Source organism: Dromiciops gliroides, chromosome 2 (assembly GCF_019393635.1).
Source record: "Dromiciops gliroides isolate mDroGli1 chromosome 2, mDroGli1.pri, whole genome shotgun sequence".
Classification (NCBI taxonomy): Eukaryota; Metazoa; Chordata; class Mammalia; order Microbiotheria; family Microbiotheriidae; genus Dromiciops; species Dromiciops gliroides.
The window spans coordinates 478985809-479012222 of NC_057862.1; the positions used below are offsets into that span (position 1 = coordinate 478985809).

At 35.6% G+C, this 26414-nt stretch overlaps 1 protein-coding gene across 1 annotated transcript in view; it reads left to right on the forward strand.

Moving 5' to 3' along the window:
* LTBP1 (latent transforming growth factor beta binding protein 1) overlaps positions 1-26414 on the forward strand; it is a 481244-nt gene that overhangs the window by 39558 nt on the left and 415272 nt on the right. Inside the window, 1 exon segment of the mRNA XM_043987916.1 lies at positions 20545-20842. Coding sequence (XP_043843851.1) covers positions 20545-20842 — 298 coding nt within the window.

Below are 26414 nucleotides of genomic sequence, written 5' to 3' on the forward strand. Positions count from 1 at the left end.
TTGGACCTTGGCATCCAATTCTTGTTTTAAATCACTGGTCCTATGAGACTGTTGAAATGTAATTCAGTTCTGTGAGAATATTGTGAAAAATTTTTTCAATATGTGTAATAATGTTGCATCACTTTGTGGGCTGGGTGCTCCCTTTTACAGCAACAGTGTGGTGCAGAGGAAAAAGTGCTCAGCTTAGAACCTGAGGTTGTATCTCACCTCTTTAAAAGATTATTGATATTTTTTTCTGCATCTCTTAAATTTCTCCCAGTATCTCCCCTTTTCTTCCTCCCTCCAGAGAACCATCTCATAAAAAATATTTTTTTAAAGAGGAAGAAGAGAAAAAAATTAAACAAAGCCACATCAATATATAAAAAAAATTCTAAAAAAAAATGCAGTGTTCTATACCTGTGGGCTTTCTACTTCTTCTAAGGAGTGGCAAGGGCCATCTTCTCATACCTCTTATTTAGGGCCTTGCTTGTTCTTTGTAATTCTGCAGCATTCATTTTCAATTGTTTTGTGGTGGGTTTTTTTTGCATTTAAATTGGTGTAGTTGCCATGTGTATTGTTTCATTTTCTCTGCTTATTCCCCTGCATCAGTTCATATAAGTCTTTTCATGCTTCTCTATCCATTTTCATAATTTGTTACTGCATAGTATTATTCAGCTACATTAATCTACCATGGTTTGTTTAGTTTTCCCCCAGTCAATTGTTAATCTATTTTTTCCCAAGTTCTTTTCTACCACAGAAGGTGATGTTCTAATTTTTTAATCATAAAAGTATTTTATTATTTTCTAGTTACATATAGAGATAGTTTTCAACATTTGTTTTTATAAGATTTCTAGTTCCAAATTTTTCTCCCTCCCTCTCCTTCCTCCCACCTCCCCAAGACAGCTAGTAATCTCATATAGGTTATATATGTACAATCACATTAAACCTATTTCTGTATTAGTTGTGCTATGAAAGAAGAGTAAGAACAAAAAGGAAAAACATCAAAAATAGTAGAAATAGTATGGTTCAATTTGCATTTAGATTCCACAGTTCTTTTTTTTCTGGATTTGGAGAGCATTTTCCATCATGAGTCCTTTGGAACTATCTTGGACCATTGTATTGCTGAGAAGAGTCAAGTCTATCACAGTTGATCAAAACACAGTGTTGTTGATATTGTGTACAATGTTCTCCTGTTTCTGCTCATCTCACTGAGCATCAGTTCATGTAAGTCCTTCCAGGTTTCTCTGAAATCTGCCTGTTCATCGTTTCTTACAGCACAATAGTATTCCCTTACATTCATATACCACAACTTGTTCAGCCATTCCCCAATTGATGGGCATCTCCTCAATTTCCAATTCCTTGCTACCACAAAAAGAGCAGCTATAAATATTTTTGTACATGTGGGTCCTTTTCCCTTTTTTATGATCTCTTTGGGAAAAAGACCTATTAGTGGTATTGCTGGGTCAAAGGGTATGTATAGCTTTATAGCCCTTTGGGCATAATTCCAAATTGCTCTCCAGAATGGTTGGATCAGCTCACAACTCCACCAACAACGCATTAGTGTTCCAGTTTTTCCACAGCTTCTCTAACATTTATTATTTTCCTTTTTTGTCATATTAGCCAATCTGATAGGTGTGAGGTGGTACCTCAGAGTTGTTTTAATTTTGCATTTCTCTAATCAATAGTGATTTAGAGCATTTTTTTCATATGGCAATAGATAGCTTTGATTTCTTCATCAGGAAACTGTTCATATTCTTTGACCATTTCTCAGTTGGGGAATGACTTGCATTCTAATAAATTTGATTTAGTTCCCAATATATTTTAGAAATGAGGCCTTTATCAGGAATACTGGCTCTAAAAATTGTTTTCCAGCTTCCTGCCTCCCTTCTATTTTTGGATGCATTGCTTCTGTTTGTACAAAACCTTTTTGATTTAATGTAATCAAAATCATCCATTTTGCATTTCATAATTTTCTCTATCTCTTATTTGATAATAAATTGTTCTCCTTTCCATAAATCTGAGAGATAAAGTATTCCTTCCTTTCCTAGTTTACCTTTGGTATCACCTTTTATGTATAAATCATGTTCCCATTTTGACCTTATTTTTTTATAAGGTGTAAGATGTTGGTCTATGCCTAGTTTCTGCCGTACTATCTTCTAGTTTTCCCAGCAGTTTTTGTCAAATACTGAGTTCGTATCCCAGAAGCTGGAGTCTTTGGGTTTATCAAACACTACATTACTAGTGTCATTTACCACTGTGCTTCCTGTGCCTAGCCTATTCCATTGATCCTCCACTCTATTTCTTAGCCAGTACCAGATAGTTTTGATGACTGCCACTTTATAGTAAAGCTCCAGATTTGGTACCGCTAACCCACCTTCCTGTGAATTTTTTTTTCATTATTTCCCTGGATATTCTTGACTTTTTGTTTTTCTAGATAAATTTTGTTATTATTTTTTTCTAGCTATATAAAATAATTTTTAGGTAGTCTGATTGGTATGGCACTGAATAGGTAAATTAATTTAGGTAGTATTGTCATTTTTACTATATTAGCTCTGCCTATCCATGAGCAATTGATATCTTTCCAATTTTTTAGATCTGATTTGATTTGTGTGAAGAGTGTTTGGTAGTTGTGTTCATAGAGTTCCTGGGTTTGTCTTGGCAAGTAGACTCCTTAGTTTTTATATTATCTACCATTACTTTAAATGGAATTTCTCTTTCTATCTCTTGCTGCTGGACTTTGTTGGTCATGTATAGAAATGCTGATGATTTATGTGGATTTATTTTATATCCTGCTACTTTGCTAAAGTTGTTAATTGTTTCAAGCAATTTTTGTGTTGATTCTCTAGGATTTTCTAAGTATACCATCATATCATCTGCAAAGAGTGATAGTTTTGTTTCCTCCTTGCCTATTCTGATTCCTTTAATTCCTTTTTCTTCTCTTATTGCTAAAGCTAATATTTCTAGTACAATATTAAATAATAGAGGTGATAATGGACATCCCTGTTTCATGCCTGATCTTATTGTGAATGGCTCTAACTTATCCCCATTACATATAAGGTTTGCTGTTCTAAAAATTTTAGTGTCTATGGGGACCTTTTCATCCATGACCTCTTTGGGGTATATGCTTATATACCTGAAGTGGAATCTGTGTCAAAGGGTATGGTTTTTTAGTCACTCCAATTGCACAAATCCTAATTGCTTTTCTGAATGAATATACTGATTCATAGCTCCACCAAAAGTACACTAATGTTAATGTCTTTCTTCAACTCCTCTATTATTAACTAGTTCCATCTTTATATTAATCACTTATTCCTAGAAAGTAATAGAAAAGTATTGCATCTTTGCTAAATTTCTGGATATTATGTGAAACTACAGAGTTATTAACATTGAACCCAACTCCCCTGCCGAAACTACTGTTTCTAAGGTTAATAATAATGATTTCGTTGATCATGATAATAATAACAGTAGCTGGCATTCATATAGTCCCTAGTATGTGCCAGGCACTGGACTAAGTATTTTGCAAATATCATTTCATTTAATCCTTACACCAACCCTGAGAAGCAGCTATTATTATTATTATTATTATTATTATCATTATTCCCATTTTACACTTAAGGAAATTGACGCAGACAGGTTAAATGACTTACCTCATGTCACATAGCTAGTGTCTGAAGTGTATTTGAACCCAGGTCTTCCTGACTCTTGGCCTAGTGCTCCATCTACTGTGTCACCTAACTGCTTCAACAGTTTCTTAACTGTTCTTAACTGTTTCTTAACTATTAAATCCACTTGATTTTTCTCAGTCATCATCCTTGAACTCTCAACAGCTTTTGATGTTACTGATCACCCCTTCGCCTGTCCACCATCTTTAACTTTAAAAAAAAAAATAACCTAATTTTATTAACAGTATTTTAAAAGATAACAGTAAGAGCAGTGTGATTAGATATACTTTATTTATTTTTAAAAATTGTTTTGGGGGCAGCTAGGTGGCACAGTGGATAAAACACTGGCCCTGGATTCAGGAGGACCTGAGTTCAAATATGGTTTCAGACATTTGACACTTACTAGCTGTGTGACCTTGGGCAAGTCACTTAACCCTCATTGTCCCACCAAAAAATTGTTTTAAATCTTTGTGATGTAGCATTTTGATGGTTTGCTTCTGAGATGAATTATTTGTGGCACTTGATTTTAATGGCTCTCAGCTGAAAAAGAGAGCTTACAAAAGTGCGTGGATACAAATGGAAGAAGCCAATCATTATCTATGCTTGCTAAATCCTGACCCTCATTTTTCAGTGGCATCTACCAATTTTGCAAATGTTTTTGTTTAAACTCAGGCAAATCTCCTTTCTTGGCATTAGTTATTTTTACAAACTAATAGGAGGTGTCACATTTCAAGGAAGAGATAGGTTCAAAACCTACTGAAATCCTTCATTTGATAAATTTTAAAAAGCAAGTTAGAAAATTGTATTCCTACCTAAGGTTTTTAAGTGTGCAGATATGACAATTTTTATGGGTGACACATGCACATTTTCAGCACACACACATAAAGTCACATAATGATGGAAAAGTTTCCAACATCAGTTAATTAATTAATTTAATTGATTGATTAATCAATCAACTAACTCATTTATTTTTTTTTTTGTTTTCATAAGATTTTTAGTTCCAAATTTTTCTCCCTGCTGCCCATCCCTCCCCTGCTCACCCCCCCCCCCCCGACAGAAAGCAATCTGTTTTGGTTATATATGTACAATCACATTAAACATATTTCTACATTAGTCAAATTGTGGAAGAAGAATCAGAATATGAAGGAGAAACCTCAAAAAAGAAAAAAAAATAGCCCAAAAGTAGAAACAGTATAGTTCAATCTGCATTCAAAATCCACAGTTATTTTTTCTGGATGTGAAGAATGTTTTCTTTTTTCTTTTTTTTCCTTTCTTTCTTTTTTGGAGAGGCAATGAGGGTTAAGTGACTTGCCCAGGGTCACACAGCTAGTAAGTGTCAAGTGCCTGAGGCTGGATTTGAACTCAGGTCCTCCTGAGTCCAGGGCCGGTGCACCACCTAACTGCCCCCCTGGAGAACATTTTCTATCATGAGTTCTTTGGAATTGTCTTGCATCATTGCACTGCTGAGAAGAGCCAAGTCTATCACAGTTGATCATCACACAGTGTTGCTGTTACTGTGTACAATGTTCTTCTGGTTTTGCTCACTTCATTCAGTATCAGTCCACTTAAGTCTTTCCAGCCAAAGATTCATTTTCAGGATATTCTTTTGAAAAGCAGTTACTTTTCTTATTCATTGTTAAAATATTATTTTGAAGGAAAAGTTGTATGTATTTTTTATTTATTATTTATTTTTTCAAACAAGTTTTTTTTTTTAAAAGTTTGATTGGTATGTTTTATTTTTACATTGCAAACATTTATAGATAACCCCTATTTCCAAATCACTCCTAAGGAGGAAAACATAAATTAAAGCAATTTTGAAATTCTACCTCATACCCATGAGGGAGGCATAAATGATAAAAGGGATAATGAAAGATCTTAGAAGGGCTAAGGGAAACCAGGCATATTGATGCAGTCATTTTTGGTGAACCTGTGAATGGGCATAACCGTTCTGGAAAGCAAGTTGAGATTATTGACATAGTTACTAAATAGTGGCTTCCATGACTCTGCTTTCTCCAAGTTCTCCTCCTGTCTGGTTATTCATTTTCAATCTCTTTTCATAATGAATATAGAACTTAAGTGAGGAAATTTGCCCAAGATTATCTAGCCAGTTAGAAGAGCAACATTTGGAACCCAGGTTTCATGACTCCTATTATCTTTCTTTTTCCCACATATTCTGCCACTTTACTTTCATAATGAAAAGTTTTCATAATGCTACATTGGCAAGATTTTGTGATATTCAGAAATAGGTCTTCCTAAAATTATATCTACTCTAGCCTTTCATTATTTTGAAAAGGCTGAGCAGAAAATAAGAGAATTGAATCAATAAAAGGGTATGGTTCAATATTTTATATGGTGTAGGAAGTTGTAGGGACAGATTATAGGGAAAGGTGATATTTTACTTAAAATTTTAAACTATTTTTCTTTATTTAATGAACTTAAACGTTAGCAAACTAGCATTTTAGAATACAAAGAAATGGAATAGAGAATTGCATATAAAACTTCGAACTTGGGCAGCTAGGTGGCGCTAGGGCAGCTAGGTGGCACAGTGAATAAAGCACCAGCCCTGGATTCAGGAAGACCTGAGTTCAAATTCAGCCTCAGACACTTGATACTAGCTATGTGACCCGGGGCAAGTCACTTAACCCTCATTGCCCTGCAAAACAACAACAACAAAAACCCTCTGAACTTATGCTACATTGTTTTTAAAAAAATGTCTATTAAGTGTAACATGGTAGTAACATATCTCCCCTGATAATCTGCATCCTCATATGAACTTCTGTCTTTGTGTATTTTTAGAAGGCTTCATTGATTCTCTTTTTTGTAATCACTATTACTACTCACGTATCTCTGTGTCTGGCTTTCCTGCAAATACAACCCCTTCCTTATAATAACTAAGTATAGTCAACCCAAACAAATTGGAACATTGTCCACATATAAAAAGATAAGTCTCATCCTGCAATTTTAGCTCATTGACTCTTTGCCAAGAGGTGGGAACTCATGATTACTCACTGCAATTGATTACAGTTCTGAAGACTTACAGCATTATTTTCAAAAATGTATGTTAAACTTAACAAAATTTACCTAAGGTTTTCCTCTGAAGTAGACTGTCTTCAATGAGAATGATAACAGTTTCTCCTTTAGTTTTTTACAATTATATTTTGAAAACATATCTGATATTTCTTAACTGCTGTGTTTTTAACTCTCAGCATTGGAATTCAACTCTGTTTCTGGAAATGAATCTTTTGTTCAGTAGTAATGACTGTTAGCTAGGCCTTCATGTTGATTGTTTGCTTGCTTACAAGTATGATTATCTACCATGCTTTTTGTTTCTAGTATTCTCTGTCTCCCACAGGATTGAACTTGAGGCTTAGAGGACTTTTGCTTATTTTGTAACATCATTTTGAATCTTCTGTGTAGTCTTTGATTATTGGACTTAGGGCAGGCTTTGCACAGCACAGAGTGACTGATATTCATTGTACAGTGATATTTAGATATTTATATTCTGGTGACTATTGTAAGTATTTTCATTTTAGGGGAACTTTAAAAAAAAAGATGTGGTTTAACTTGAAAATACAAGTTATGTATTGTCTACATCTTGGGTAAACACAGAACATGTTACCATGTAACATTAGATAGTATCTTAGTTATTAGCCTTTTTTTCTTCTTGAAATTGCTTTGTATTGCTTTGTATGTACTTTGTATTTACTTCTAAAGTAAATATTGCATACTCCCCAGTAGAATGTAAGCTTCTTGAGGGAAGGAACTATTTGTTCTTTTTCCCCCCTTTATATCCACAGTTCTTTGCACAGTGTCTAGCATATAATCCTTCAGTTGTTTTCAGTCATGTTTGACTTTTTGTAACCCCGTTTGGGGTTTTCTTGGTAAAGATAATAGTGTGGTTTGCCATTTCCTTCTCCAGCTCATTTTACAGATGAGGAAACTGAGGCAAACAAGGTTAAGTGACTTGCCCAGGGTTACATAGCTAGTAAGTGTCTGAAGCTAGATTTGAACCCAGGAAGATAAGTCTTCCTGACTCCAGACCTGACACTCTATCCATTGTGCTACCTAGCTGGCATATAGTAGGCATTTAATAAATATTGAATTAAGTTGCATTGGTTATGAATTCATTTTTTAAAATGTTGTAAAAAATAAGTCATTTTATTTGAAGAAGATATTTCTGTCACTGGAATAATAATAATATTCATTCAATTAAGAAAGTTAATCTGGGGCAACTAGGTGGCACAGTGGATAAAGCACCGGCCCTGGATTCAGAGTACCTGAGTTCCAATCTGGCCTCAGACACTTGATACTTACTAGCTGTGTGACCCTGGGCAAGTCACTTAACCCCCATTGCCCTGCAAAAACAACAACAACAACAAAACAGAAAGTTAATCTGGAACTCCAAGTAGGGAGCTTGAGATGAGTCAGAAACATTATAATTCAAATCACTGATGATACCTGCCACCAATGCTCACTTCCCCTGTTACTGCATTATTCTGGTATGGGTCATTATGAAAGGAGAAGATTTTTCTGGGCTGATAAAACTTTTTTGAAATGATAAGCAAGGCTGTTTTAAGACTAATGCTGAAGTTTGACTGGAAAAGGTCAAATTCTACCCCCAGGGACTGAGGAAAGCAATGCTCCCTCTTTCTAGTCCATCCCTTTGAAGTCTCTGGCAGCAGAAGTTGAGAATGTAGAATGAATTTGGTATATTGGATCAAAACCACATTGCTTTTTTTTCCAGTTTCTCTCATATGAGCTTTGACATTTATTTGGCCAATTAGAAACTCAATGATATCAGTTTTGGTTCTTGGTACTGAAGTAGTAGGCAGTCATTTCATTTTTGGAAACTTTTTTATTAATTCATTTTTCAATAGGGCTTCTTTTTCTCTTAATAGAACATTTTTAGCTCTGTAATTGAATGAAACCAGCTTTACCAACAGGATTAAATTTGTTTCATTTAGTGCTCTGAATATTAATAATGCCATGCTGTGGTGAAGTAAATTGTGAAATAAAAAATACTGAAACTCCAAATATAGGACAGTACCAAAAAGCCTACTGGGATGCTTCTGTGCCTCACATATTGTTCTCATTGTAGAAGTTTCAGTCCCTAAAGCTTCAGCAATTTAGTCACATTTTTTTTTTACTAGCCTTAAACTGTCTTAACACTTCCAACTTTATGTGGAAAGTCATTTTTTTTCACCTTCCTCCCTTCTTTCCTTTTTTCTCATCATTGGAATTTATTGGCATATTTCCAGATCTCTTTGCCTGGTAACAGCTGTTATAGTATCCTTAGGCAGGGAGAGAGAGAGGGATAGAAAAATGAGGACTGAAATGTCAGATCATTTTTGTAGTACAGTGGGGTATGGTAGAAAGATTTATACAATTAGACATCTAGAAGTCCTCTCCCCCTTTCATCCCAACTTTTCCCCATAGTTTCCCTTGATATTCTAGATTTTTATTCTACCAAATAAATTGTGTTATATATTTGATTAGTGCAGTGCAAAATATGGAGCTTTATTTAGGTAGCATTGTCATTTTTTTATATTGGCATTATCTTGCTACAGTGCTGTGGTTCTTATTCACTTGCTTCTACTCCCTGTACTCTGCATCAATTCATACAGATATTTCCAAGTTTTCATTACATTCATATACCATAATTTGTTCAGTCACTTCCCAATTGATAGTAACCCTCTTGGTTTCCAGTTCTTTGCTACTACAAAAATAGCTGCTATAAATGTGTTTGTACATATGGGTCTTTTTTACCTGCTTTCTTTGATTTCTTTTGGAATACAGGCCTAGTAGTGTTATAATTGTGTTAAAGCTTATGGTTTAGTAACATTTTGGACAATGACAGATTCTTTCTTTCTTTCTTTTTAAAAATTTAATTAATGATTTCTATTTCTTACATCTCCATAGAATATATCCTTCCCCTTCCCCCTCCTTAAAAGCTGTCCCATATGACAAATAGGGTTGTTGTGGGGTTTTTTTTTTTAGAGGGAAAAAACAGTCAGCATAACTGACTGATACATTGAGAAAGTTAAAAAAAAAAAAGCCAAACATGTACCCTGTGTAACATGTGGACCTTCCACCTCCACCAAAGGGTAGTCTGGGCGGTGTCTCCTCATCTCCCTTCATTTGAATCCCACTTGATCTTTATAATTTTGTTATATTTACTTTTGACTTCTTAGTGTATCATTCTTTCTATTTACATTGAATTAGTTATCATGTATATTATTTTCTTGGCTTTGCTTACTTTACTCTGCATAGGTTCATATAGATCTTTCCATGCCTCTCTGTATTCATCACATGCTTCATTTCTTAAAGCAGGGTAGTATCTCATTACATTCATGCACTACATTTTGTTTAGCCATTCCCTAGTCCATGGGCATATACTTTGTCTCCAATTCTTAGCTATCACACAAGGTGTTGCTATAAATATTTTGGAGTACATGGGGACTTCTTTTCCTTATCAGTGGGGAATGGTTCAAAGGATATATACATTTGATCACTTTGTTTTCATAATTCCAAATTGCTTTAAAAAATGATTGTGCCATTTAAAGCTCCACTATGTATTAATATGCCTATCCTCCAACATTAACTTTTTGCCATTTTTTTGGTCATTTTTGTCAATTTTGCAAGGTATAAGATGAGACCTTTTTGATTTGCATTTCTCTTATTAGTATGTTAGAGTGGTTTTTTATGTGGTTGTGAATACTTTGTAGTTCTTTTGAGAACTCTTTCTATTGGGGATTGCTATTAGTCATAACTATATTTTTATATATGTACATGTACATATACATATTTATATATTGTGTATATATCTTAGATACCAAACCATTTTTAGAGAAATTTGAAACAAAAGGTGTTTTTTTTTTATTTGACCATTTCTCTTCTTATCATAGATATATTAATGTGCAGAATCTCTTTGGTTTCAAGTAATCAAAATTATTTTATCATTTTGAATTGCCTCTATTTCTTGTTTGGCTAAGAATACCTCCCTTACCCATAACTGTGAGAGGTCCATTATCTATTTCTCTCCTAATTTTTTTATGCTACAATCTTTAATATTAAATTCATGTATCGATTTCAAATGTATTATGGAGTGTGGTGTGAGGTGTTGGTCTAAGCCTAATTTCTACCAGACTGCTTTACAGTTTTCCCATCAATTTTTATCAAATAAGGAGTTTTTCCCTAGGTAACTTATGTTTTCTACTTTATCAAAGACTGAGTTATTAAATTCTATTGTTCTTGAATCTCTTGTCTAGTCTGTTCCATTAATCTCTCTGTCTTTTTTTAAAACCAATATTACATGGTTTTTATGACTGCTGCTTTATAATATGGTTTAAATTCTGATATAAAATGCTATTTCCCCTTCATCCTTACTTCTTTTCATCATTTCCCTTGATATTTCAGATCTTTTGTTTTTCCAAATGAATTTGGTTGTTATGAAGCTCTGTAAGTATCTCCTTGGTAATTTGATTGGTTTGGCTTTAAAAGTATAAATTAATTTTGGTAATATTGTTATTTTTATTATGTGGCATGTTTAGCCATGAACACTGAATATTCTTCTATTCAGGTTGTTCTTTAATTTTTTTTTTAAGTGAGGCAATTGGGGTTAAGTGACTTGCCCAGGGTCACACAGCTAGTAAGTGTGTGTTAAGTGTCTGAGGCCAGATTTGAACTCAGGTACTCCTGACTCCAGGGCTGGTGCTCTATCCACTGCACCACCTAGCTGCCCCTGTTCTTTAATTTTTTAATGAGTACTTTGTAATTTAATCTGTACATGTCCTTTTTATGTTTTAGGATGTTATTTTCCAGATTTTTTATTTTGGAATATTTGGAATAAGATTTCTCTGTTATTGCTTCTTGTGTTTTGCTATTTTTAATATAGAAGTGTTGATTTTTAAGGATTTATTTTATAGCCCAAAACTTCGCTGAAGCTACTAATTGTCTCAGTATCTTTGTTGATTCCTTGGGGTTTTCCAAGTAAGCCATTAAGTCATCAACAAACAGGGATAATTTAAATCTCATCTTTGCTTATTTTTATTCCTTTTTCTTGTCTTATTGCTAATATTTCCAGTACTATATCAAATAATAGTGGGGAGAATAGACAACGTTGCTACACCCCTTTGATAACTGAAAAAGATTCTAGTGTATCCTCTTTGCATATGATACTTCCTTGTAGTTTCAGATAAATGCTTTTTGTGATATTAAAAACATCCTTCCATGCCTATACTTTCTAGGGTTTTTAACATAAAAGAGTGTTGTACTTTGTCAAAGCCTTTTTCTGCATCTATTGCGATGATCATGTGGTCTAGGATGTCTTCAATTTTAATATAATTAATTATGTTGATTGGTTTCCTAATGTTGAAACCATCCTTGCAACCCTTATTTCTTGGATAAATCTCTGTAATCTGTTTGATAGGATTTTGTTTAAAATTTTTGAGTCAATATTCATTAATGATATTGTCCTATACTTTTCTTTCTATGATCTACCTTTCTCTGGTTTAGGAATTAGGACTATATTTTTCTCATAAAAGGATTTTGATAGTGTTCTTTCTCAATTTTTGAGAATAATTTTTTAAGTATGGGTACTAACTATTCTTCAAAATCTTGATAAAATTCTCTTATAAATCCTTCAGGTTCAGAGGTTTGTTTTTTCTCTTCTCCTTTGGTAGCTCCTCTATAGCTAGGTTTATTTCTTTTTCTGAGATTAGGTTGCTTAAGCTCTCTATCTGGTCTTTTGATAGTTTGGGTTTTTTATATTTTTTAAAATATTCCTCTACTTCTTTTGTATTTTTTATGTTCTTACCATATAACTGTGCATCATCTGTTCCGATTATTCTTTTGATTTCTTCTGTTTTTTTTTCTGGGATTTTCATTTGCTTGTTCATTTGCTGTTTGATTGAGTTTGCTCTCTTCTGAACTGAATTGTTAAATTTAACCACTCTGTGTCTTGGACTTTACAACCTTGGTGTTTTTTTTTCTGTAGGCAATTTATGAATTCTTTTGATGGGAATTTCATTTTCTAAGTTCAGAAGTGCTGTGCAATTCTTTTCTATTATTTCCATCATTATGATGTTAATGTATTTTGTCTTGTCTTTTTCTTCTGGGAGACTTATCCTTAGGTTGTTTCTATTTATATTATTTTTGAGTTCAATATATTTTGCTTGCTTAGTGAACATATTTTCTTTTAATTTTCTTGGGTTTTGTTTCCTTCTTTTAGATTGTCTTTCATTTCTCTGTTTTTGTATTCCCAATCTTTTGTTCTCTCCTTTATTTCTTTGGTCAGAGTTTCCATTTCATATTCAAATGTTTATATTCTGCCCATTATTTTTGCTGTGCAGGACATAAATTCTGCTGTCATAATTCTTGTTTCTCTTTTAAACTACTCAGGAAGAGCATATTGTGGTTCCATGTTCTCTTCAACTTCCACTGAGTCCTCTATCTTGTCAAATGTGGATCATATTCTACTGTCTTGTGGTATTTATTAATAGATAATGAACTTGTTTACTAGATCTGGAGGCCATATTTCCTTCTGTTGTTAGTGTTTTTTCCTGTTGATTTATGTTTATGTTCAAGGCCTTTGAGATTTCTTCTTCCTGGTATTTTTGGCATTTCCACTTTCCCTTTCTTTCCTTATTGCTCACTTCTTATTCCCTCCCTTCTGATTATGTTTTCCTTGGGGCCTAGATCTCAAAGTATCTCAACTTCCTTCCTACCATACCGGTCAATTCATAGTTCACAAGCCTAGGTTTTTACCCCAACAGACTTTTGGGTGGTCAGAACTGGCTCCATCTGGATGCTGTACTCTTTTACTCAGGCTTAGTAGAGACAGCTCCTTGACAACACAGACTCCCTTCCTGGTGACCTGTTCTAATCCTTCTGTTCATTAGTTTTTTGGCCTGGTATTGGCAGTTCAGAGCCTGTTGGCACTAGCAGTTCAGAGCTTTGCATCTGTGGTCCTTCTGGGTTGCAGCCCCTAACTGGCTTTTGCTCTTAAAGGACTTTTGCCAAGCTGTCTTTTGGGGCCTTAGGAAACTTACGCAGTCTGGAGCCAGGGTTTCTATGACACTGGAAAGACAGATAGGGAACTGGGACTTAGGGGTGGATTTTTATGTAAGCCTATGATGTGTCCCTGCATCTGCTGGTGTCGCCTCACTGCTGGTAGCATGAGAGGTGAGGGAGGAGTGCTGAGTGAACTCAGGGTCAATGAGTGTCAGTTCCTATGTTTTGTTTTTAACCTTGTTTTGGATTCTTGGTGTTTTAGTTGTAGTTGCTTTGTCTTTGGTGCATAATTTCTATTTTAGGGAAGTTTGAGAGGTTGTGGGGATCAGAGAAAATGTCTATTCTGCCATCTTGTTCTCCTATGACCCGGAAGTCCCAATTACAGATTCTTAATGTGGTATACAGATAATAAAACTTATAGTTATTCGTAATTCTATCTCCCAGCATTCTAGTCTTATGTAACTAATTATCTGTTTGACCTTTGGAAAGTCACTTAACTTTCCTTTGCTTCATAATCAATAAAAAGTGAAGGGATTAGATAACTCTAGGATTCTCTAAAAAATTCAATACAAAGGTTAATGTATGATTTATTTTTGAGAATGATTACCTTTTGCATGTTCATTAGTACCTATGACCATAATAAAATTGTGTAATTGTCGGTGCATATTGTTTGTCATGAGGATATGGATTACGTGAATTGTTTTTTCTTTTCTTTTTAAATTGGACTTCTTAAAAACTTCCTAAAAAGGCAACAGGAGAAACAGAAAAGTTATTTATTATTTTTCACTAAATTGCATATGAAGTAATTGAATGATAATGCAAATAGGGCTCTAAGAGTATAATATTTTTATTAGTAATATAGATAGGAGTATGCTTCATCCCAAACAATAGTGAATTTAAATGAAGCCATACAGGAACACCTCTCATGCAAAGAAAGGTCAGACTTCTTATAACTTTAGCTGTCTGGCTGTAAAGGTAAGGTGAGGAGAGGAGAGGGAAGAGACCACTAAGTATCTGAGATGGCCATCACAGGACTCTTGAGACCCTCACATGGAGGGGATGTTGTTAATAAGCCTGGCGTTCTGTTTCCCTGTGCTGTAGGGAGATTAGAAGCAGCAAACTGGATCAGGACTGAGGAACATGGTTGGGACTGGGATCAGGAGGAAGACTCTTAGAGGTAGGCAAAAGGGCATTTGACAGTTCAACATTGAAAGAGGAGATGTATAAACGAGACAACACCGAGCAGTGTTTCTATCCATGGATGTTTATAATGATGATCTGAGTCATCAAGAAAAGGCAAGATTAGAATCTTGGAATCCAGAGTTGGGAGGGCCATTGGAAGGTCATTTAGCCAAACTTTCAATCAAAACGTGCCCCCCTTTTAAACATCTCCTCTTCTAGCTTTTGTTTGAACAGAGTTTGAGGAGTTTGTGCCTTTTTCAAAGGAGATATTGTATATAAAGTGCTCCTCAAACTTTAAAGTGTCATATAACTATGAGCTATTGTTATTTGTAGGGATAATGATGTATTTTTTGAAAAGAATAAGGATAAAGTAAAAGAATAAAGTTTATTACTTTGTATTTGCTATTCATACATTCCTTTATTTTACAACATTGCGTATATTACATTGTTGCTGCAATGATACCTTAATTATTTTTAAATTTGTCTTCCTGGAGAATTTCCATTAGACCATAATTGAAAGGAGTTACATGTATTTATAGGCTGACCTCTTTTCTGTATCTCTTTCTTATCTGTACAATGAAAATTATAATACTTGTACTAATTATTGATAATAGCAATAACTAGATACAACCTATGTGGTCAATGATTGGGGAATGGCTAAACAAATTATAATGTATGAATTTAATGGAATAGTAGGTTCATTGTCCTCTGGAGGGAAGTGTGTATATACATACATACATTTTAGAAAGATGTCTGTAAAATGGTTAAAATTTATTTCCATTATCTAGAAAATTCACTATTGTACAACACATCATTTACTTCATTCTTCTACTCTGTTGGAGAAATAGGGGACTTCAGTAGCAGTGGTTCAGCCATTCAGGCATCTTGGAAGAAGTTTAGTTTGAGACTTTGTACAGTAGAAGTATTTATTTGTTTCTGGCCTACAGACAGCCCAGACATTAAAATATTCTAAAATATGTGACTTCATGCTATGTTTCTTGTGATCAGATAGCACTTCAAAGGGCAGCTGGGAATTGCTGTGAAGATACAGCAGAGCAGTTTCTCACCTGCTGTCTCTGATCACATAAAACACAGTGAGACTCACATTTCTCCCCAGGACACATGTAATAGGCATGCTGCAACTTGTTTGGTTATGAGGCCAAGTAGCAGGGTGATACTGTTGGTCCAGTAATGCTCCAGGACATGTTTTAAATATAACTAAGGATTTCTTTTTTAGAAATTAAAGTAATAAAGTCCATATCTGAACTGAAACTCTTTTCTCTGGACTTTGGTACAAAATTAACTATCATTATATGAAGTGTAAAGAATGTCAAGATCTTTTTTTTAATCAGAATGGAGTAGGATGTTAAAATGTAGAAGAAAACTAAGGATCTATCTATGCGTGTATATGCATGTACAGTTAAGTTATCTGTTGATCTCAGCCTCTCTGACTATCTCTCAAGTTGGCATAGGGAACTCCCTGAAAAGGAAACTCCCTCTACTAATGTAGGGCTCCAAAAACCATATGTTAAGTAAAAAATAATCAAAAAAATCAAATTGTTTCTTACTTTTTTGAGGGGGATATTTATTTTATTTCCACATATCTTTATTTCTTATTATGACTAAGGACTGCAGAAGGTGATAGCAGCCTGGGCATAGTAGACAGAGAATTGATTTTGGAGTCAGATCTGGCCCCAGATTTGAATCCTGGTTCTGTTCCTTACAAGGTCACTGGTATGGTAACTTTGAGCAAGTTACTTGCTTTCTCTGGGCCTCAGTTTCCTCATCTATAAAATGTAAGGGTTTGTATTAGATAATCTTTCAGGTCCATTACAGATGTAAATCCTATAATTCTTTGATCCTATGAACTCTGAAAGCTTTGGAATTTTTTTTAAACTTTTTTTTTTCAATGAACCAGCACTGTTTTCTCTCCCTCCCACTACTCCTCTTGAAAAGAAAAGAAAAAAAAACCAATACCCATATAATGAATGCTTAATCAAGCAAAATGTATTTATGTCCTTATTATCCGTGTCCAAAAATGTATAGCTCATTCTATATCTTGAATACATCACCAGACAACTTATGTTTTGGGCCATTTTCTTTCAGCTTGATAGTCCATGTACTCAGAATTCTTTAAAAAGTGTTTTGGGGGCAGCTAGATTTGGTGGGGGGTCAGCCTTGTGGCACAGTGGTTAAAGCACTGGCCTTGGATTCAGGAGGACCTGAGTTCAAATCTGGCTTCAGAACTTGACACTTACTAGCTGTGTGTCCTTGGGCAAGTCACTTAACCCTCATTGCCCCACCCCCCAAAAAGTGTTTTAAACATTCTCAGGTTGGGCTTTTGAATGTGATTCTGGAATATAAGTAAGTCTAAGAGTAACTATTTCTCACCAGGGATTAAAGCATGACATAGCAGAGCATGGAGAAAATTCTACTTGGGAGTATTGGGCACTGTTTAATTTTACTTATTGTATAAGCCAATTCCATAGATAAAGTGAACAATCTCATTAAATACATTTTTATAAGGTGTACATGTCAGAAGATTTTTACTGCTTACTGGTACATATGTTTCCTTTATAGTGGCCCTTGAACCCTATGAAAGGAGTGGAGATAAAGTCACATGGTTCTACTTTTTTTAGATTAATAAGTAAACAATTGTTGGGCACCTGTTATATGCTGTTCACTGAGCTGGGTGCTATCCTGGCCGTATTAGTGTGGTAACCTTGGGCAAGTCATGTCACCTCTCGGCTTCAATTTTTTCATCAGAAAAAAGGAGGGGGTTGGATTAGATGTTCTCTGGATCCTTTGAGTTCTCATTTCTATAAATATCTTATCAGATCATGTCAACTTAAATGTTTTTAACTACATTTTTTTCTTTTGCAAATACAGTGGAAGGAACACTAATTTAAGTCAGACAATGACATTACTTGTATGGCCTCGGGCAGGTCACTTTATCTCTCTAAGAACTGTCTTATCTTTAAAATGAGGGGTTTGTACAACATGGCCTCTGAGGTCCCTTCCAGCACTAAACTTGTGTTCATATTAATAATAACAACAATAACATTTATATAATGCTTTAAGATGTCCAAGTCACTGTATATATGTCATTTGTTCCCACAACAACCGTGGAAGGCAGGTGTTATTATCATTCCCATTTTATAAATGGAGGAAACTGAGGCAAACAGAGGTTAAGTGACTCGCTCAGTGTCACACAGCTAGTAAGGTTCTGAGAATCAGTTTGAACTCATGTGTTCCTGACTCTAGGCCCAGCACTCTATTCACTGTGTCATCTAACTCTGTTATCTTATAAATGTATACTTTTAATCAAACTCTTCTAATTGGTGTGTTGGGACCCCCCTGTTCCAGGAACTATTCCATTTACAAACAAGCAGGATAATAAGTGGTATTTTAAAAGATTCCAATGCTTTCTTTCTAACAGACAATCAGTTTTACAAGTTGTTTGGTGCAGGCCTCCTGCTAGATCGTAAGATGTTAGCAGTACACCTTAGGAAGGAAAGGGAGAGGAAATCATTCTCAGATGTTAAACTAAAATGCGTTTCTAATTGAAAGCATAAAGAAAATCTCATTCTGTCTTTATGGCACAAGACATGAAAACTTTTTTCAAAGCTAGAGAATGACCCTTCTCGTGTGCTGCAGGTTTTCCTTTTTACTTCTGTAGCCATGGGACTCAGTCTTTGATTCTTAAAATAAGTACTATCCACATGTAGAGTAGGAAATGGTAATTCAGCAGGCTTCTGTGATGTAATGCTAGGGTCCTTGGCTAAGAATCCTGATCTACCACTTCACCATCTCATCCTCTACATTGTTGTTTGTATATCATCTTCCCTATTAGATTGTGGATTCCGTGAGAGCACTGACTGCTTTTTGCCTTTCTCTTTAATTATAACCCCAGCACAATGCCTGACACATAGTAGGGACTTAGTAAATGCTTGCTGGCCGACTAACCACACTGGAATTACATTATTCAAATCACGGCCTTTTAGATTTAGAAGGGACGCTAGAGAGCCTTTAGTCCAATTCCCCATGGATGAGGAGGGCAAGATTAGCTGTGTCACTTTCTAAAAGCCTGATGTTGGTTTTCTAAATTGCCTAAGGCATTTTAGTGTTTTGTGTCTTAGCATTTGAACGCAATCTCCTATCATTTGTTATGATAGGTATTGGACATCATGTTATTGGAAAGTGAGAAAAAGCATCAGCCTTATTATTGTTATATGATTATTTAAAGGGCATCTTTGGTTTAAAGCAGTGCTTCTCCATTGCAGCTTGATGGAGCAATGGATAGAGTATGGGATTTGGTGCCAGGAAGATGAATTCAGTTTTTGTCTCCAGTGCTTATTATCTGGGGCTCTGTATGTACCCCACTGTTTCCTCATTTGTAAAAAAGGGCTAATAATAGCATCTACCACACAGTTGCAGGCATCAAATGAGTTAATATATGTAAAGGGCTTTTCAAACTTTAAGCTTCTGGAGGAGAGAGGAAGACAGAAGATTTTTTGACTTTGTGAATCTCTGCCTCACTTTAATCCAGTTCACGTGCAAGTCATCACCCTCATGATCACTATCATTGGTCCTCTTCCAGATTGAAGGATGACCAACAACAAATACTAGTCACTGTTCTATGTCTCAGCCACCTGGCTCCCCAGTAAAAAATGATCTAGCTGAGGAAAGTTGACCTTATTTTACAACCCAGTCTAGCTTATGCTTATTTTGTAGACTAACCCTGAGTTAGGAGGCTGAATTCATTTGTTATGGGATTTATGGAGCTCAGCAGTGGGGTTAGGACAGGGAGCCAGAGTTTCTCCTTTGATCCAAAACTGAACTGAGCATGTCTTGAGCTTCTGAGAACCTTATATATTTTAGTCACTCCTTTAGCTCCACACAATCATTTAAAACTACTTAATGCCACCTGGGGACCTAGAAAAATGATGGAAATCCACGCTTGCCTTATTCTTCTTATGTCCTGGCTGAGTGCTGAGCTTCACTTGGCCATAACATGCAATAAAATGTTAAAGGATACAAATAACTTTGTAGAACAGAAGCATTCAACAATTTGATTGTCAAGTGAATTTTGGTATCTGGAATATTTTGTCATGGACTATGCTAGGACACCAGAGCAGAGATTTAGAATGAAAGGAATCTTAGAGATCATCTCTCATCCAGTCCTCTTATTTTATATTTGAGGGGAATGAGGTCTAGATAAGGTTAAGTAAAGCCCAAAGTCACACAGGTATTAATCAGTATTCAGGATTGGAACCTAGGTCTTCTGATTCCAAATCCAGCACCATTTCAGAAATAGTAGAAATATCACCAGACTGGTAATCAGGAGGCCTGAATTTTAACTTCTGGCCCTGCCAGTGACTAACCAGGACTAACTGGGCCAATCTTTGGGCTATAATTTAAAATGAAAGGATTAGATTAGATGATTTCAAAGGTTATATTCTAAGCTTTTATAATTATAGAATAAACTTGTCATGAGGAAAAAAATATCTGACAGGGGACTAAATTGAAAACTTTTGTCAAAGAAGGGGTTGATACTGGCATAATGCTGAGTTTTTAGTACTTTTATTTCTGCATATATTTTACTTTGGCCTTGTCAGGGTTATCCCCCTATTACAGAGACTTAAGGAAGGTTAGTGATTTATTGATTATGCTTTGCTTTAAAGGAATGCCTTTTGATTTCTTTTTATAGCCAACTGCGTCCCACAGTGCCAGAATGGAGGGATGTGCCTTCGGCCTCAGCTGTGTGTATGCAAACCAGGGACAAAAGGCAAGGCCTGTGAGAATGTCATTGGGCAAGACACTTCTTCCCCCTCTACCTCTGGCAGTCAGGCCCCTGGGCCTTCTTCGTGGATCATCCCAGAGCAGGCTGTCCAGCATCCTTCATCCCAGAAGGTGGAGATTGCACAGAGAGTCAGCCCTGTGGCTCAGATGACTTTGACTCTAAAGCCGAAGACTTCAGTAGGAATCTCTCAGCAGATGCATTCACAGTAAGCTTTCTTTACTTCCTAAATATATTCTATGGAACGACTTCAAGGTTACTGTTATTTTTGTTTGTTTTGTTTTTTGATGGGGCAATTGGGGTAAGTGACTTACCCAGGGTCACACAGCTAGTAAGTGTCAAGTGTCTGAGGCCGGATTTGAACTCAGGTCCTCCTGAATCCAGGGCCGATGCTCTATCCACTGTGCCACCTAGCTGCCCCTGGTTACTGTTATTTTTGCAGTATTTCCCAAGATTTCTTCCAAATGGGAAGAACACTACTGGATCTGGAGTTAGAAGACGCGAGTTTAATGCTTACTTCTGATACTTACATCTGTATAACCTTGGGGAAGTCATTTTACTTCTCTAGGCCTCAGTTTACCCATCTGCAAAATGAAAGGGTTGGAATTGCTGGCATCTGAGTTCTCTTCCAATTCTTGTTCTGTGACTCTGTGATCTGTTGCATAAAATATGCTTTATTACTTTGACTTGTACAGTTTTTAACTGTCTCTTACATCTAATCTTTTTTTTTAACACACACACACAGCCCTCTAAATATCTGATGCATGTTTCTGTATCTATCTCCTTCAGGATCAAATATAAAATCCTATGTTTAACATTCAAAGGCCATTGTAACCTCACCCCCTCCAGTCTTTCCAGGCTTCTTATACCTTATTCCCTCCAAAATACTCTGTGATCCAATGACATTGGCCTCCTTGATGTTCCTTGCACAAGATACTCCATCTCCTGATTCTGGGCATTATCTCACTGTCCTTTTTGAGTAGAATTCTCTTCCCCCTTCTCCCTGCCTCCTGGCTTCTATGGTTTTCTTCAAGTTCTGGCTAAAATCCCACCTTGTCTAAGACTCCTCCTCAATGCCAATGCCTTTCCTTTGAGATGATCTCCAATTTATCCTGGCTATATGTCATGTGTACATAGTTGTTTGCAGGTTGTTTCCCCTGTAAGATTGTGTTCTTTGAAAAAATTTTTTTTTGGTTTCTTTCTGTATCTTCAGCTGTTGGCACTGTGGCTGGCACTTAATAAATACCTTTTGATTTTTGCTTGACTTGTAGAAAAAGTCATCTTTATAAAGATATTATAAAAGTAATGAAGATGCTTGACATGTTATTTAGAAGTGCTACTATAAATATGTATAATTAGGGCCCAAGCCACATTCTTATTTATCTTTCTGGAAAAGTATTGCTTACTCCAGGGCCAGATGGTAATGATATTTTGGGGAGAGAGAAAGAGAGAGCAGAGGTCTGATTTCAGATAATCATCATGTTTCCTCTTTTCTCTTTTCCTCCCCAAAAAGGAAGCAACACTGCTTCCTTGAGTTTCTTGGTGCTTTTTGATGAGGCATGGGACTGAAAAGCATGGTGATAGTCAGGAACTGGGCCTCTGCTCTTCCTGTTTTTGTGAATCATAGTTGATCAACCCTGGCCTTAATGGCAAGCAATAATTTGAGAGAGCAGAGATCATGGTGTGCTCCCCGGTTACAAATACATCTTGGAAACACAGAAACTATGCTCTAGAGACACGGATCTCTCAAGTACAAGTTAGTTTTGGGGAGGAGATAATTTCTTATTGACTTCAGTGCCAGGTTAAGTGTATCTTTTATTAATACCATGTTTACCTTCTGGTTGCCAGGCTGACCCATTTTTGGTAAATGATCATGCCTTCTATTTGTAGGCACACTTTTTAATAGCTTTGGCAAGTCTCTATCTAGTACAAAATGGGATGTTTGGTAAGACCATATATAATACATCCAGGTCCCTGGTGGGGTCAGAAGGCTTTAATAATGAAGTACACCAGTATGTCACTAAGAATCAGTCTCTAAACTGAGATTTTTAGAAATATAAATTATATTGGTTAATTATTTATCCTTCCATGAATAGCAGCATGTAGGATTTTCCTAATCACCATCATTTATTTCAGTTTACAGTATGGGAAGCACTCAATTTACAAATCAGTTGTGCTCTAAAAGTTCATTTGTAAGTTCATTATTTTCAATTTGTAACACATTTTCCATTATGAACAACATCGTGTATGGTCATTAAATTTCTACATATAGGGGCAGCTAGGTGGCGCAGTGGATAGAGCACCAGCCCTGGAGTCAGGAGTACCTGAGTTCAAATCTGGCCTCAGACACTTAAAACACACTTACTAGCTGTGTGACCCTGGGCAAATCACTTAACCCCAATTGCCTCACTAAAAAAAAAAAAAATCTACATACACTTAGTCCACAAAAGTCCATTTAACTAGTAATGTAATTGAAATTAATTTATACTTAACCTATACTTAACAAAACAAGTTAACCTACTTACTGTCACTACCTGACAGAGTAGTAGTCCTTTGCTCTTATTCCTACTCTTGTTTTCTTCCTTTGATCTCCTTCTAGTTCTCAATCACTCTTTCTCTACTTCTTTTTCTTCCTCCTCTTTTTTTTCTTTCTCCCTTGTTCTTAACTTTGTTTCAAATATTTGGTACTTTGATAGACTCACATTTTCATTGGTTTGAATATTCCCTTCGCTGAAGTTACTCTGTTCCTTTTTATCTTATGTCCTTTCCCACCTAATTTTATCGATGTGTTTTGTTTTTATATTACAAACATTTACAGATTACTCCCATTTTGTGTGAGGTCTCTTGTAGCAAAGTAAAACAGTTAAATAAATTAATAATACAGTGACCTTGTCTGAAAGTTCACAAATATTCCCATTACTTTTATTTTATTTTATTTTTTTATTATTTTAAAAATTTTTGGTGACTTGCCCAGGGTCACACAGCTAGTAAGTGTTAAATGTTTGAGGCCGGATTTGAACTCAGGTCCTCCTGAATCCAGGGCCTGTGCTCTATCCACTGCACCACCTAGCTGCCCCTACTTTTATTTTTAAAAATGAACAGAAGAACCATTCTTATTTATGTTTTCCTATAAATCGTCTGTAAAAGAAATATCTGTGATACTGAAGGCCTTCCTTTTAAATTTAGTAATTCGAGGGCACTCAAAGTCTATTGTATTTTTTTTTTAGTCTATTGTATTTATCTCATAAAATGGCCATTTAAAAATGGATTCACTTCTGTTTTAGTTACATTATCTTTAAAAAGATATTTGTGAACTAGCATTAAAATTGAGTTGTTCTCCTCTCTTGTGCTTTTTTTTTTTTTTTGTGAGGCAATTGGGGTTAAGTGACTTGCCCAGGATCACACAGCCAGTAAGTAAGTGTCTGAGGCCGGATTTGAACTCGGGTCCTCCTGAATCCAGGGCCGGTGCTCTATCCACTGCGCCACCTAGCTGCTCCCCCCCCCCGCCCCCTTTTAATATTGCTTCTATGAGAAAGTACTGATTTGCATTAATGATGGATACTAGATTGGGCAGGATGCCATCAGCTCTGCCTTACACCACACATATTATCTTTGAATAGCCTCAGCATTTGAAGAGCCTCAGCTCTTTCAGGGCAACCAAAGTTGCTTCTTGTAGTTACCAGATATAAATTCTATGAAAAGTTTGAAGTGTTTTGGTGAATGGAGCAAAAAAAAAAAAAAAGACTCAACATTTCACTCTGCTTGTTTTATATCTACTCTATAGCAAGGATCATGTCCATTTTAGAGCACAAGGTATGCTAACAAAGACACTTGGTTTAATTGGTGATCACAGAATTATAAATTTAGAATTGGAAGAGACCATAGAGGTCATCCATTCTAACCTCATTTTACAGATAATAGGATCTTAGATACAGAGCTGGAAGCTATTTTTGAAGGCTATCTAATCCAATATACTTATTTTATTGATAAGATGAGAAAACTCAGGTGTATAGAGGTTTAAGTGACTTGCCTAAGGCCACACAGGCAGAATGAGCTTAATGCCCATTCCTGCTCTTTTTAAGATGTCACTGTGTTGGGTTTTTTTCTTTGTTCATTTCTTTGTCACTCTATCAGTTGTCATAAATTCTGAGTAGCCCCTTCCTCCATGCTTACAAATCTTGGTCAGCATGCCATTTGGCAAGTAGGTCTCTGAATCATGGAACTTGTCTGTTTCTCATGATGCTAACTTCCTTAAAAAGTGTATATGTGTCACTTGTGATTAATTTAAATGAAATTCAATCCATTAAGCATTTATTGAGTGCCTATTATGTGCAAGAAATTGTGCTAGGTACTGGGTACATAAAACAAACTGAAATACTCTCTACTCTCAAATATCTTAATTTCTACTGGGACCAGGGATGGGAGGAGAGGAATAGGGGGGAAGGGCAGGGAGGTGTGGATACAACAATACACATATGGCCAAATCCAAAGCACTACAAAGTTATTTCAGGGATTAGCATTATTAATGGAAGTAGCAGAGCAGGGAAGGTGAGATGTGGAAGACAACATTTGAATTGAGCCTTAAATTGTAGTAGACATAAGTCATTCATGTATCACTGAAAGACGTTGATTTAATAAAACATGCTATATAAATGTGAGTTGTTATGCTGCTAATTAGATTTTAAGTCTGTCTTAGAGATCTTGTTCAGTGGGTAGAATGAGTTAATGATGATAAAGCTAATTCTTGGAATAATCACAAAAGCAGGAGAAAATGGAAACTTTCTTTTTTGTTTGTTTTGCTTGATTTTATTTTTCAGTTTAATAGGCATTTTCATCCCATCCCTTCATTTGAAAAGAAAAAATGAAAAAAAGCTCTTATAAAATATGAATAGGCAAATAAAGCAGTCTCAATTTGTCTATGTGAAAAATGTCATTTGGAGTGTTGAATCCATTGTTTCTATATCAGGAGTTAGGTAGCATAATTCATTATCAGTCTTCTGGAATCATAATTGATCATTGCATTGATTAGATTTTAAAGTCTATCAAAGTTACTTGACTTTAGTATGTTGCTACTGCAAAAATTATTTTCCTGGTTCAACTCCATTCACTTTGTATCAGTTCATAGTTCATACAGGTCTTCCATAATTTCTCTAAACACATTCCTTTTGTCATTTCTGATGGTGCAGTAGTATTTCATTACATTCATATAGCCATGACTAGTTTTCATCTCCTGTCAGTATCACTGCTCACATATGCATTAAATTCCTCCAGTAGAAATCTGTTTTCAGATATCTATAGTGATGAAATGAGGTTGTCCAGATTTTCCAGCAATCTCTTCTTTCTCACTGATAAGTTTCAGGTGGGAAACAAAGGATCATAGTATTTTTGCTTAAATGGGACTCATAGAACCGTCCTTCAGTCATTAATGCCTCTTGGCTGATTATGGACATTTGATATAGGTAACTCACAAGAATGATATTTGCAGTTCTGGAGAGCAATAACTTCTCTTATATCTGGCCTCTTTCTCCTCCAGTCATCCTTCTTGAAAAAGTTTGGTTTTACTCAGTGCAGGGATGTCAACTCTATCAGGACAGCTCATATATAGCCAGTGCTTTTTTTTCATTCTATATAACTGTTGTTTTTATCAACTCATCACATCCTGAAATTTGGGAAAATAGTTATTTTATTTCTTTGAGAAAAAAGGTAGTTTGCTATGGCCACAAACAAATTGAGGCTCATTAAGTTACTTTATCTGGTACAAATCACCTCCTTCACCCCCA